The following is a 15,766-nucleotide window of genomic DNA, read 5'->3' as shown; positions in this document are numbered from 1 at the left end:
ATTGTCAAATGTCATCGTAATATTTAATTGTAATTCCACTAATAAACACGTGGCTGGCCTCTTAGGACGACTCTGCCTGAAGTCTGGGTGTTTTGCAGAGGTAGCCAGTGGTCAGAATGAATTGACGTTTCTGTATTAACGTGCAAATCATCGCTAAGCCTCACTAACAGTCAGCTGGGGTAAACCGTGTCACCCTCTAGGTGGGTGGATAGCCAACTAATACTCAGTTTGTGTTGGGCAGCCTTCATGATCACATTCATTGTGAGTATTATACCATTTTTAGGTTTATATTTGAAAAGATTCAATATCAATCACTAACAAGTGGCGCTGGAGGTATCGATAAATTCCAAATTTCTGCCTTTCCAATCGTCCCCAGACGCCTCCACAGCTGGGCACTTCTGTGTGATAGGCCTAGTGAGGCTGCTGACATGGCGCGATCGCTGAGTCGCGCGTACACGGCGGCAACCAGTGCTGCGCGATTTCTGGCCTGGGGCGCTGCATGTGGACTTCCCGAAGTGAGAGCGTCGGATCTGCTACTGTTCCAGCAATCTCCGGCACCTAACCGTGGTAACTACTACTGCAGAATGGAACACTGTTTAACTACGTGATATATACTGCTCCTCAGTAGCGTCAAGTGGACTCTGTCTTGCAGTGGAAAGATGGTATTCGTTGTTGTTACTGTACTGCCACATGGTAGACCGTTCCTTCTCCTTCTTCATCTCGCTGTAGCTGAGAAAACCAACTTAGGGTTTGTCGAGCACTTCAAAAACCCAACCACATCATCAAATTCCCGATTGAAAAATTTATTGTTCCTGATAGTGGTATTATGAGCATACATAACGATTGAACCCCTCCACACATTGTTTAAGGTCGTAGCACGCAATTCAGCAGAAATTTGAAATTTTCGGCTACCTCCAGTGTAGTGGATTTCCTACCAAATGACCCAACTGTCCCAGTATCCACCAACAGGAGGCAAGGGAAGAAAACTCCAGGAGAGTTTGGAAACCGGGCACTTATGGGGTCGAATCGCACCAAATGTAGCATTCCTAGTATCCACCAATCGGGTACAAGGTAAAACTGGTAGCACACGAATGGTATTGATTTAATTAATTAGAAAATCAATCCAGTAGAGTAAGGGAATACTTCCAAGAAATCCACAGCTGGGTGTTTCCCGGGTATCCACTAGTCTTTTCAGGAGAAAGAAGGGATTAGTGCGGCACAGAACACACACTAACAACTCCGTCTCAAATGCCTTTGTTCCATCTGTTACCGGTTTCCCTGGCTATCGAAGTGTCAGGACAAGTAGATATAGCGACCACCAGCGCCAGGTAGGTGTGGGGGCCATCGAGGGATGGATGAGATGTGGTCGGGGGAGGACATTTTGGTCTGTGTGTGCTTGCATATTTTAGTTCACACAAACAGAAAGTAATTACTTGAAACAGATGCTGTGGGAGAGAGAGAGGTAGGGGGGGGGGGGGAGAGAGAGGCAAGAAATGAGTCTGGTATCAAGGGATGCCACTGCCTGATTCTTTGTTTGCAGAGGATTAGTGCGGTCTTAAAGTTGCGACGATCCCTGACTTGTGGCACGCACTGTGCAGTGAGATTGGTCCCGCATTCAGTGACGTGATCGAGAGCTTTTTCGCCGTAAATGTTCAGGACAATCTGCCCCTATGTGTGATGAGTGTTTCATGACAGTATTCAATGTATGACCACAATAAAGTAGCGCCTTAAATGTTTAAAAATTCCATACTGCCTTGTCATCCAGAAACTGTTTAAAGAACCAGTATTACATACACTACAGTAAATTTCCTGACAGATTCTTTAAAGGAATAAATGACTATATTACACATACTCCCTTGCCTGCCATAAATTATTTAAAAATATTCGATACGCCCCAATCGATTCCTGTCAAGTGGACAATCAACTAAGTCTTTTTCTCCTAATTCCAGATGGGGGAGGCGAATGGATCTGGGGGAGGCAAAGGTAGCTGGTAGTTTTCCCAGAGGAGGAGAGGTTAATTAACTGTTCAATTTAATTTATTAATCCCTTAGTTAGGAAACATACACTTTCGATAACTGAGGGGATTTCCTGGAGGGGTGGAGGACGAGGAGGGGGAGGTGTGAGAGATTTCTCAGAAGGATGAATTACGCTCAGGGAGTCATAAATCAGCCTCCATAAAGCAATGAACAGAACAATAGGGAGAGGGTGGGGAAGGGGGAGAGATTACATGAAAAACCACCTAGCAGAACAATAGGTTTATGTCATAAATAAGTCAACTGTCACGACTTAATTAATTTGCATATCAATTTGATATCAGTTAATGTGCTCCAGAAGGAAGGTTGTCCTACCACTGAAGTTCTATACTGAATTCCCCCAAGAATGTGGAGCCGAGGAGATGCCGGCACACACACTGGAAGATGTAGTATGCATTACCAAAAGCATAGTGGAAAAAATAAGAGGAATAATTAAAATCTTCGAATCCTCTCGCCTAGAGGAACTGCAGAAAGAAACGGAACTAATACTTGAAACCGCCGAATAAGTATTTTACAGGAAGAAAATTTGGTATGTATTAGAATTCCAGAAAGTACTTCTCTGTGTTTGTCAAGTTACATGCTGGAGAAAGAAATAGATGATGAAGATGCAGATCTAAGTTATAGGCTAAAAATTAAATTGGGAATTATTGAAACTACACCTAACAAAAATAAGGACTGAGTTATTTTCTTGGTGTGAACGTATATGCAAAAGGTACTACAGATTTAGTACAAAAACATTTAGTAATCGCTAACATACCAAAAATCCTAATACATCTCCTATATACAATGATCCATGTGTTTATATTTCGGATGGGGGAAGCGGGTGGTTGGATGATCTTGAAAAGTAGTTGTAATTACGGAGGTGAAAGTGTAGCGACCCCCTTTTCTTACCTATATGGAATATGTAAAATTGCGAAACCTAGAAGTATTACGAAATATTACGAATGAATACCATGAAACGTGCACAGACCGAAATCAATGAAACTGTGTGTTCTGGAGGAAAGTAGACTGATGCTACATATGAACACCTGAATAGTGGAAAGAGGTGGTCTCAAGGTGAAACGATCATAGCATCCTGCACGTGAGCAGTACAACCTAACATTGACTGGGCCATGACTTCAGTTTGCAAGAAGAACGTTACAAGGAGCAGTGATAAGCTGCGATAAGACTGTTACATCTCCTCTGGATACTGATAGTGGTGTTTGTTTCTTCGTAAGATGTCGCTGTTTCTTCGTATGCATTTTCAGCTGCCGACGATCATTTTATAGGACTGTTAGGAATATACTACAATTTCCAAACCGTAATCGGGCTTGAACTTCGTAAAAAGCAGGCTTCATACATCTCTGGTAAGCTATGTAACATTTGTGTTACAAAGAACCGATGTTTTGTTTTATGACCTTACAGTTTAACTACGGTAGTTTATCGGAGAGAAATTAGGAGGGACAATGTATGTCATGCGCTGGAAATAACATTTCTTACTTGGACTATTAACAGCGTTACATTCCACGTGACTAATAGGTTGGAAACATGAACTCTAAGAATAACCGGCCATGAAGTTCTGTTAAATTTTCAGCAATTACGTCAAGAGCCCCTGCATGATGTGAAAACAAGAGTGAGCTGTGCAGTTACTGAAAATTGAATTACTGAATCGATCATTTCCCTCCAAACCGAAACATCTTATCGGTAGAGTCTACGTGATCAGTATACTGTAAACTTTGACGGGAACTGACAACTAATGAGAAGACCTACGACTGTATCATGCAAAACAGTGCAAGAACATGGAGAGCCAATGAGTCAGAGACAGTACTAAATGATACTGTATTTGTTCCTTAGCAAGGGTGTAACAAAATTCAATTTGCACCAATTTCAAAATGTAGGCTTACTATTTAACCAAAACAGGGCATCATCGTATTTTTATTAGTTGCATAGAGATCTATAGTGAGTTTGAACATCAGCCACAACTCGTCTATGATTATGGAATTTGGAGTAAGTGTTCTATTGCGTCTTTTACGTGGAATTGTCTATCGGTTCCAGTATTTGCGAATGATCCCCTTGATTTCTTTATAAATGTTTTCTCTTGGTGACTAATATTGCTAACCATGTTCACCAATCACTATCTCTTTGTCGATGGACTCAGGATTATCTACTTTACTTGTTGTCAGCAGCGCTAAACTGTATCTCTCACGTGATTGTTGTGAAACTAGTTTTTCGGAGCAGTTATCTGATAAGCGGTTTAACATTACTTTACAAGAATGCTTGTTCTCACAGTCGATAATGTAAGTGAACATTTCCGGTTTGTACTAGCTGTATGAAAGCAGCCCCTTTCTGCTAATGTATAGTTGAGCTGCATCCGTGTAATTCAATTTAGGCTATACTGAATGACATTAAGAACGGCGCGTCTAATTCTGACACCATGTGCAAGCATGCAGTTATCAGGCTAACTGGACCACCGTTAGTTACTTTCATCTGTGTGTACTAGCAGTTACGTTGGATTTGCATTTCACCTAGCCTAATAATTTTGCGCACCCAACCACGAGGAGAGTTTCTGTCCCAACTTTGCGATATACATTCCCTTTACTGTTGAACGGAGATTCTAGTGTTATTTGAAAGTTATCTAAAGCTCTCACTCCGGCAGATGACAACCAGCACTTCTAGAACCTCACGTCCCGTATTTGATATTATAACGGTTTCAGTTATTGGGTTTACAGATTACTAAATTTTGCGTGGAGATGTTGGGTAATTTCGAGTCACATCCAACAAAATGTGTTCCACACGCCCTCTCTTCCCTCTTGGCCGCTTCTGGTCTTTGGTGGACACTGGGGTAACTGTACGAGTCTCCGTAGCTCGTGGATTCTTCAGGAAAGCCCTGCACCGAACTGATGAAGTTTCTGCTTTGGACAGTCCACTTGGCTCCAGTTCATAGCAACATGCTCGGGCTTTACATAGTCTCTTACTGCACGTTCGTGGTATACATATATCCAATATGAATATACCCTGAACTGGGGTAATTTGATGTCAAGCAATAGACATCCCAGTTCGCGTTCGTTATTCAGTACAAGATAATGAAGTCAGCAAAGCGGCGATATCCACAAGCGACTTGAGACTCAACCATGCCCAAATGATACTGCTTTTGGAAAGCCTGGTAAAAAGTTTTTCACAGGTGGCTCGACGACATGAAGCATCCTTGCAGAAGCTGTGTACTTTGCAAAGATAAATATGAGCCGCTTCAGTTTGCGGACCACAGAAAAATTCGTGCTAACACCTATGTTACTTGCTTTCTGACAGATCATACAATATGAAATAAGTCGGCAGACTCTTGATATGTACCGATTCCATAATTACTCTCTTGCCCGTTGCCAGGTCTGTTTGGAGAAGGAACTGCGAACTATCTAGCGCAGGACCTCCTAAGATATCTTGCTACATCGTAAGAACTCCATAAATCGAAGACTCAGTGAATATCGCGCTGCTCTGATTGCCCGACAGGAGCAACAACTGGTACAGACTTTAATATTTCATCTTCACTATGACAAATACCAACTGCAGTTAGCTGAGACAACGGCAGAATGGTGAACGTTATGTTGCGACATCAGCTTCAACGAATCTGGGTACAGAACTATCTATTAGCACGTATCACAACAGCCCTGCTTCCCCAAGATTCTAGTCTGAAGGGGAAGAAAATTTTCACCATTAATAGGTTAAGAGCACCCACTTGGATTCCAATAAAACGGATATAATTAAAATCCTATCCAAATTGCGATTATTACTCAGATGAAGAGGTGGTCCTATATACTGACGGAAATCTCAACACCAAAGAGTTTGCGACGTAAACGAAAGATGGTAAGCGTGTGTCTTCATATTAAAGATGATGTCGGTTCACATTTCGCCCTTGTCACTTGAGATTTGCGCTAGTAGTTCCATTATGAGAAGCCAAAATGGGTTGGCTTCAAATACGTGCGGTCATACCTTTGAGATTATACGTGGTGAGTTGATGTTAGTGAACGTTGCCCTTACAGGGACAAAGACGCCATTATCAACACCTCACTGAGTTTGAACGAGGTCCTGTAACAGGACTACGAGAAGCTGGAGGTTCTTTCTGCAATACTGCAGAAGGACTTGCAGGGATATAACCACAGCACATTACTGCTGGGAGCGGTGGTTACGGGAATGTACGGTCGCAAGAAGACCGGGCTCTGGACGACCACGGGGCACTACCGAGAGGGAACACCATCTGTTTGGGAGTATGGCTCCGACACATCGCACTGCATCTTCAGCAGTCAGTTGAGCAGCAGTTTGAACCACGATGACACAACAAACCGTTACAAATGGATTACCCCAAGGACAGCTCCGAGCCAGACATTTTATAGCGTGAATTCCACTGACCCTAAACTACTGCCGTTTGCGAATTCAGTGGTATCAAGCGAGAGCTCGTTGGAGGGCTGAGTGGAGGTCTGTTGTGTTTTCTGATGAATGTTGGTTCTGCCTTAGTGTGTTGGTAAGAAGGAATCCAGCTGAAGGCCTGCAACCATCCTGTCTGCATGCTTGACACATGGACCTATACTTGGAGTTATGGTGTGGGGTGATATTTCGTACGACAGCAAGAGCTCTCTCGTGAACAGCCCACGCATCCTGGGTGCAAATTTGTACGTCAGTCATGTGATTCGACTTGTTGTGCCGCCATTCATGAATAACAGACCAGGGTTGTTTTCCAACAGGATAATATTCGCCCACATACCGCTGTTTTACTCTTACGTGCTCTGCAAAGACTCGACATGTTGCCTTGTCCAATTCGAGCAGCAAATCTGTCTCCAATCGAGCACATATGGGACGTCATCGAACAACAACTCCAGAGTCATCCACTAACAGGATTAACCGCCCCTTATTGACCGACCAAGTGCAGTAGGCATTGAACTCTTTCCCACAAACCGACGTCCGGCACCTGTGTAACACAATGGATGCGCGTTCGCATGCTTGCATTCGACAGTCTGGTGGCTACACGGGTTCTTAATGTACAAAAATTTCACATTTAGAATGGTTTATCTCGCGCTTACATTAGCCTATGACCTCGTAATGTTAATCAATTAAATATGTTAACTAGACAAATTTATTCCGTAAATTTCATTACTCTACATTAATCACTTTTTGATATTGCGAGTTTTCCCATCATTGTAGTTGTAAACAGTAGATGTAGCTAGGTTGGGTTAACCAGTTTTCATTGTTCGACGGAAAAGGTTATAGTGTCATGAAATTTAGTCCATCTTTATTAGCGGTGTCCCTCAGTGAAGAACCCACCATTACTTCCGTTGCTACTTCGCTTTATGTCTGTTTTTGTGTTATAGCTGTGTCTGTCTTTCTTTTATAATGCATTCACAATGAACAGAACAAGATCAGGAACTGCACGTGATACTGATATGTTGCTACGTTGTTATATTTTGTAATAAGTTGTCCATACGTCTTCCTTTTATGGACGGTTATGAATAGATTCCTGAAAGAGAGTCGTTATGTTGCGACATCAGCTTCAGAGTACCTGGGGCCGGAGTATCGAACAGCACATACCATATCACCCTTGTTTCCCCACAATTCTAGTCCAAAGCGGAAGATTTCCATCAATAGATTAAGAGCAGGCCATGTGGCTTCCAGTAGAGCGACACACCTGACATAGTCGATATCCTATTTGAAAAATGGTTCAAATGGCTCTGAGGACTGGCACTTAACATCTGAGGTCATCAGGCGCCTAGAACTGAAAACTACTTAAACCTAACTAACCTAAGGACATCACACACATCCATGCCCGAGGCAGGATTCGAACCTGCGACCATAGCGGTCGCGCAGATCCTGAATGAAGCGCCTAGAACCGTTCGGTCTTAGCTGCCGGCGAGATATCCTATCTGAACTGTGGTTACTGTTCAGTTGAAGAGCTTGTCTTTTAGTTTCTGGTGCACTAAGTACAACAGTGAACACAACACCAACTGAAGTCCTAAAAATTGTTTATTTCTCATACTGATTTGCTTTAAGTTCTTTGAAGAATTATGAAACTGTAAGTTTTTGGTTGTTACCTGTTTGGTGCTTTAATTCGATTAGTCAGTGGTAAAAGCTTAACATTGACTGACTATGTTAAGTTTCTTTACACATTATCAAGTTAAGTGAGGCTACCTGTCTTCGCGAATTCCGAGGGTCTGGGGAGAGAAACAAAAATATTATCATCCTTCTTGGCAACAGCTTCTTTGTTCATGTAGTTACGACACTCACTTGTGTAGAATGGAAGTTTGTTAAATGGCACACTTGATCTATCTCCTAATGATTTTTTTTTTCTTCTGTCTCGTGCAGATTCGACAAATCTATCGTTTATTTCTTGCAGGCTCGAGAACTGAAGGACGCTCCGGGTACGCTCTATCCGTTGCAATGTGACGTCAGCTGCGAGGACAATGTTCTACGCGCCTTCAAATGGATCAACGAGAATTTAGGAGGGGTCGATGTTCTTATCAACAGCGCCGGCGTTTGCAGAGAGAACCTTCCAACAAGTAAGTGAGCCACAGTTCGTCTCCATTCAAGTAAGAACCTTGAGACGTCATGATGCTGCAAAGAATCTTGAAAGAGATTTACGGTTTATTTGGACAGGTGGTAAATTACGCACAGAACCGGTGCTGAAAAGGCTTCTTGTACGCTTACTGTTTCTCTTGTTTCTCTCTGGCCACGCTGGATGTCTTGTTCATGTCGTGTGATATGTTTGAGACTCAGAGCAAGGATCGGGATTAACTTAAGGAAAACATGTGCAATGGTGGGCCAACTCCATGCGTCATTTATCATTCACCTCAAAAATAAATAAATAAAAAAATAAATAAAAACAAAAAAATAATAGCAATTCTGTCATAAGCCAACTAACAGTTACCACGAATCTCGTTAAATTAATACAGATAACTGAGGTTTTTAAAGTAATATCGCAATGCATAATGAGATTTGCACTACACGTAAAATTACAAGTGGTACTCTAAGAACATGTCAACCATGCAACACTGTGATGGCCCGATTTCAAAGTCGCGTGGAGTGGCCGCGCGGTTTGAGGCGTCATGTCACGGAGTGCGCGACCCCTCCCGCCGGCGGTTCGAGTCCTCCCTCGGGCATGGGTGTGTGTGTTGTTCTTAGCGTAAGTTAGTTTAAGTAGAGTTTAAGTCTAGGGGCCGATGACCTAAGCAGTTTGGTTCCTTGGGAATTCACACGCACCGATTAGAAACAATTGATGAAACAAACGGGCGGCAGGGCTGCGTCTGCGCGTCTAGCAGCACAACTGTGGGCTAACCCCTACAACAGAAGTTGAATTTAAGTACAGCAAACGACAAGTATAGGACGTCAAAATGCGTACATCTCCACTGCAGCCGGCCGGGGTGGCCGAACGGTTTTAGACGCTACAGTCAGCAACCACGCGACCGCTACGGTAGCAGGTTCAAATTCGGTCTCGGGCATGGATGTGTTTGATGTCCATAGTTAGGTTTAAGTAGAGTTTAAGTCTAGGGGACTGATGACCTCAGCAGTTAAGTCCCATAGTGCTCAGAGCCATTTGAACCATTTCTCCACTGCAACAGTAAGCTCGAGACCTGCTCCGAGGCAAACATTGGTCACAAGTACATATAATGTTGGTTAAGTCGCATAGTGCTCAGAGCCATTTGAACCATGTGAATTACAATGATCTTACAATAACAGAAACACTGACAAAATTACTTTCTCAAAATTACCAAAGCATGATACCAAAAGAATGGCAATAAACTGCTCAGCTTGAGGTTGAAATGAGAAATCCGCAGAAGCGTGAGTGACCTGCCAACACCTACGCCTCGTGCGTTGACGGGAAAGCCACCGAAGCAGAAGGAAGACGCGTTCCTGCATCGGACCAGCAGAACAGCAATGCGTCAACCGCTGCCTATACAAAGCTGTCGACATGTACCAAACGTCAAACAGCAGACACGTTTGACAGAAATTAATATACACAGTCGTATTTAAACGCACAATTAAAATTATTCGCAAGGATACCAACTATTAAAACTTCAGCACAGGAGCACCCTGCTCATAAACATTGCAAGTTAACCTTCCTAGAAATAACAAGGAAAAATGTACAAAGTCATTTGAAAGAAGGCCATAACGTCTGCAACAAACAAAAATCAAACCCAGTAGTATCAAATAATGATAACAGTGACTTCAGGTACCAGATTACCATTGCAAAATACTAGCTTGGCGCGTAAAGAAACCTGCAGACTGATACACACAGGTCCAAAAGGTGTTACTGAAAGGCATAAAAGAACAGGATACCTGGCCAGCTAGCACCGTAAGAGAATTAACAGTCTTTAAGTAGAGCAGTTACTGAATAGTCTTCGTACATGATTTCACATAAATGCGAAGGAGGTCAATAGCTTCAGGACTTCAAGTAGGCACTGGATAATACTGCCCTCCTGCTCGTAGCTGCTAACAAGAGGTTCAGTACACCTCGGCGTATTTAGCCCACCACAATTATCTGATGCATTTCGTAACCAGGATACATGCGACGAGAGCCGCTTTTTGCCCTCTCAGCTCACCCGAAGCAACGGTAAACGCTGCAAGTAAAGGAGGGCACCTACAGACTAACGGTCAAAGGTTTCAACTCTCTGCATCGGTCATTACGCCGGGTAATCAGGCACACCCGTCCAGATCCGTCTTCCATACACCACTCCTTACTACACAGCCCTAGAGGTAACACACAACCAAGCAAAGATGATACGACTAGGGCCAGAATCGATGGCGCAGAAGTGGCGCCAGTACGATCGCGTGCGAGCGCGCCCTCACAGAAGCCACCACTGTTCATTTTTGTTGTACAAACTGCGTGTAGCATAAGAAGCAAAGTTGTCACATATTATTGATACAATTTTCGATAAAGCATCGTTCAGTTCACTAAGTTTGATGCGCTTAGTCAATGAAAGAGGAAAAGAGGCAGCAGATACAACAAAGAAAAGAATCATAAGCTACTCTGGGAAAGTGCCGAAAGCAAACCAGCCGTCTACGACGTTCCAAGATGGCAGATGAAACAGTTCCATGATGAAATAGCAAAGACAGTGTGTGGTGGTAAGCCATATCATGAGCTCAGCTATAGACCACGTAGCCAAAGCAAACTAATAGTATTAGGCGTTCACAAGCGGGCAGATAAGGCAACGCCATGTTGAAACGGCAAACACACTGCGAGATAAACCAGTTGTTGGGACTAGCGATAGGACACTTAGCTGTTGTTCACAGCTCATGGAATTTGAATGAAAAATAAGCAGGAGGAATCTCTCTCTCTCTCTCACACACACACACACACACACACACACACACACACACACACGAGGGAGGCTTCATTTTGTCCTATATACATATAAGCAGGCACTCCCTCCAACTGGGCTACAGGCTGACATTTTCAGTAACTGTAGCTCGAATCTGTGGAATTAGCTTCAGATAACGCCCATCTGCTAGTCTGTTTCGTTCTGGTCTGTAGTAATTTCTGTACGACAGTTACAATCTTTCCATTATACAGCTGATGGTTGCCCATAATCGCAACTGCGAATACATTTGATGTCACTGAAGGCTGTCGTCCGTTCATTAACAGCGGAAGTAGCGGCGCAACATTGGGCTGACCTGTCTGGGGTTTGAATGAGTCTCCAAGGCGTGTGCTGTACAGGCCTAGACAGTTATCCTGGTAGGCGACACAGATTTATAATGCGTTACTATAGCCAGAATAAACGGCCATTCAACAAATGGTAAAATCTTATTAAAATACAGGGTGGTCCCGAATTCATGGTACAAACTTTAATGGTAGGTGCAGGACATTGTAACAAGGATATATTGTATAGGAATGTATAGTCCCAGGTGACGCGGTGAGGCGTAAACAGGGGAAATAACGGCCGAAAGGAAAACGAAAGATTTTATTGAAATCGTTGTTGACAAGTGTCATGTTTACAGTAAGTGTTCAAAATTGCGTCCACCATGAGCGATACATGCTTGACAGCGTCGGTGCAGCGATTGGCGTACACGTTCAAAGATGCCTGGTATTTCACGCACACCTGCAGCAGCTACAGATATGCGAGCAACGAGATCCTCATCTGAGTCAACTGGAGTCTCATAAACAAGGCTCTTAAGATGTCCCCATAAAAAGTAATCGAGGCAAGAGAAATCAGGAGATCGGGGTGGCCAAGGGACTGGTCCACCACGCCCAATCCATCTAGCACCAAACGTGGCATTCAGGTAATTCCGTACAGCAGTGCTGAAGTGTGCTGGCGCTCCATCGTGCTGAAACCACATGCGGTTACGAATGGCGAGCGGAACATCTTGCAGCAGTTCTGGTAACACTTCTTGCAGAAAAATAAGATAGCTTTCGCCACAGAGTCGCGTGGGTAGTAAGTATGGCCCAATCAAAAAGTCGTTCACAATACCAGCCCACACATTAATACCGAAACGTTGTTGATACGTATGTGGACGCGTTGCATGTGGATTATCTGTTGCCCACACATGGGAATTGTGCGCATTAAAGACACCCTCGCGTGAAAATGTCGCTTCATCTGTAAATAGCACATGACCTACGAAATCCGGCTGCAACGCACATTGCTGCAACAACCACTGGCAGAAGTTCACGCGAAGAGGATAATCTGCCGGATTCAATGCTTGTACTTTTTGAAAATGGAAGGGGTGTAAGCGATTTTCATTTAACACTCTGCATACAGTCTGATGACTCACATGTACGTCACGCGCAACAGTTCTTGTGCTTGACTCGGGTCTATCAGCCACTATGTTCAAGATGCGTTCTTCCAGTCGTGGAGTGCGTACAGCTCTTAATCGACCAGCGTCATGTCTGTTGACGTCGAACGTACCTGTTTCACAAAGTTGACGATGTAACCGTTGAAAAATTCTATGATCCGGCATTCGTCGATTAGGATACTCCGCGCGATACATTCGTAACGCAGCTCTGGCGTTACCATTTGCACGGCCGTACATGTAATGCATGTCTGCTTTTTCTGCATACGTAAAGTCACCCATCGTCTACGGCAGCACAATTGTGAATGGCGCTTGTCCCTACTGCGATACATCATGTTCATCTACTGCCCTCTACCGGCAGTGACACCAACCGATCACTCCATTTCTCTTTCCCCTGTTTACGCCTCACCGCGTCACCTGCGACTATACATTCCTATACAATAAATCCTTGTTACAATGTCCTGTACCTACCATTAAAGTTTGTACCATGAATTCGGGACCACCCTGTATATCACGTATTTTATACACACTGATGAGAAAAAACATAATGATCAATTGCTTAAAAGCCTGTTGGTCCACATTTGGAAAGCAATACAGCGGCGACTCTGCGTGCAATGGATTCTAGGAGCTCGTGATAGGTTTTAAGATGTTTTCCCCGCTCAAATATTATTTTTATGCATACGTGAGGAACGATGTTAATTCCAAATGATTAATGTGTGATTCGAAATCTTCACAAGTGAAGAAAAATCCTTTTTACTAATAATTTGTGGAAAAAAATTTGTTTTATGTTCTCGGCAATTCAGAACTTCCGAGCCTTCATTGAGATTCGAATTTTGGAACGTGGATTACCCGGAAGACCAACGAGTGATCACAGAGTCGCATTACCCCCTATGGTGTGTCCGTATATACTTAGATGTTGACACTGTGTTCATATGGCAACACGACAGAGGACATCTTTGAGGTTGTGTGACTGTTCTTAATTATTTATTCCGGAGTGTCTGGGTACGCCACCGTTTTCACAACACAGTATGATTCTCTTACATGTAAGATGCGAAATTCTCCTCCAAATTTCTGGCATGATGGCAGTAAACGTACGCCGAACAAAATTCTTAAGTACATCTGTCTCGCAACGTGTGACAGAAACCTTCCATTTGATGAACCCCTTAAAACGCATTGCACACAGGATGACAGATCACAACTTCGAAGCGGCCACTCCAAAGGTACAAGCGAATGGACAGAACAACATCCAGTCCGTTTATAATAAAATATCTCATTGAAGCATTCTCTAACGGCGATAACAGAATGGACTGGTGCCCTATCCTGCTGAAACCACATACGCCCGAGCAGTTCCCGATCTTGCAGATGCGGAATAAACCAATCGCGTCGCATGGTGACATAAGCAGTGTGATTCACAGAAGAGTTGAAGAAATTAGAGCTACCAAGTGGGTTGCAGACATTGCAGCCAATGTCAGGACATGTGTTGGGTTGTGTTCTAGTTCGTCATAAAAATATTGGTTTTCTTTACTCCAGAAACCTTTCTGTTTCTTGCACTGCGATATATTGCACACTTGTCAAAGAAAAACAATTTGTCTCTTGAAGGTAGAGTTGCTAAGACATCAAGCATTCACCCAGTCAAGCCTAATGACTTTTCGGATGTCGTTACCATGCAGTTCGTTTGCGAACGAAGGTTTAAATGCCTTTAGCTTGCAATCATTCGTGATATGATTTTGTAATGTAGAGTTTGGAACTCCCAATTCCGCTGACCGTTTACGAATGGACTTCTTTTGGCGAACGTTCGACAGACACTGCATCCTCCACAAACGTTTGCATTAGCGTTTATGATCTTCCTGGGCGCATCTAATGTTTTACACATTCAGCTGAAGTGGCTTCGGCTAATCCCGCGCGGCCTCAGGCGCTGTCATACACTGTGCGGCTGGACCCGGCGGAGGTTCGAGTCCTCCCTCGGGCATGGGTGTGTGTGTGTTTGTACTTAGGATAATTTAGATTATGTAGTGTGTAGGGCATGCAGCTTTACTGTATGGTTAAATGATGATGGCGTCCTCTTGGGTAAAATATTCAGGAGGTAAAATAGTCCCCCATTCGGATCTCCGGGCGGGGACTACTCAAGAGGACTTTGTTATCAGAAGAAAGAAAACTGGCGTTCTACGGATCGGAGCGTGGAATGTCAGATCCCTTAATCGAGCAGGTAGGTTAGAAAATTTAAAAAGGGAAATGGATAGGTTAAAGTTAGATATAGTGGGAATTAGTGAAGTTCGGTGGCAGGAGGAACAAGACTTTTGGTCAGATGAATACAGAGTTGTAAATACAAAATCAAATAGGGGTAATGCAGAAATAGGTTTAATAATGAATAAAAAATAGGATTTCGGGTAAGCTACTACAAACAGCATAGTGAACGCATTATTGTGGCCAAGATAGGCACGAAGCCCACGCCTACTACAGTAGTACAAGTTTATATGCCAACTAGCTCTGCAGATGATGAAGAAATCGATGAAATGTATGATGAGATAAAAGAAATTATTCAGGTAGTGAAGGGATACGAAAAATTTAATAGTCATGGGTGACTGGAATTCGAGAGTAGGAAAAGGGAGAGAAGGAAACATAGTAGGTGAATATGGATTGGGGGTAATAAATGAAAGAGGAAGCCATGGTGTAGAATGTTGCACAGAGCATAACTTAATCATAGCTAACACTTGGTTCAAGAATCATAAAAGAAAGTTTTACACATGGAAGAATCCTGGAGATGCTAGAAGGTATCATATAGATTATATAACGGTAAGATAGAGATTAAGGAACCAAGTTTTAAATTGTAAGACATTTCCAGGGGCAGATGTGGACTCTGACCACAATCTATTGGTTATGAACTGTAGATTAAAACTGAAGAAACTGCAAAAAGGTGGGGATTTAAGGAGATGGGACCTGGATAAACTGACTAAACCAGAGGTTGTACAGAGTTTCAGGGAGAGCATAAG

The 15,766-nt window shown here is 43.2% G+C and overlaps 1 protein-coding gene across 1 annotated transcript in view; it reads left to right on the top strand.

Moving 5' to 3' along the window:
* The window catches only part of LOC126235593 (dehydrogenase/reductase SDR family member 11-like), a 102,817-nt gene that overhangs the window by 13,674 nt on the left and 73,377 nt on the right, over nt 1–15,766 (top strand). Inside the window, exon 3 of the mRNA XM_049944307.1 lies at nt 8,389–8,551. Coding sequence (XP_049800264.1) covers nt 8,389–8,551 — 163 coding nt within the window. The remainder of the gene's footprint in view (nt 1–8,388; nt 8,552–15,766) is intronic.

Source organism: Schistocerca nitens, chromosome 2, assembly GCF_023898315.1.
Source record: "Schistocerca nitens isolate TAMUIC-IGC-003100 chromosome 2, iqSchNite1.1, whole genome shotgun sequence".
Lineage (NCBI taxonomy): Eukaryota > Metazoa > Arthropoda > Insecta > Orthoptera > Acrididae > Schistocerca > Schistocerca nitens.
This window is presented reverse-complemented; position numbering and strand designations above follow the sequence as displayed.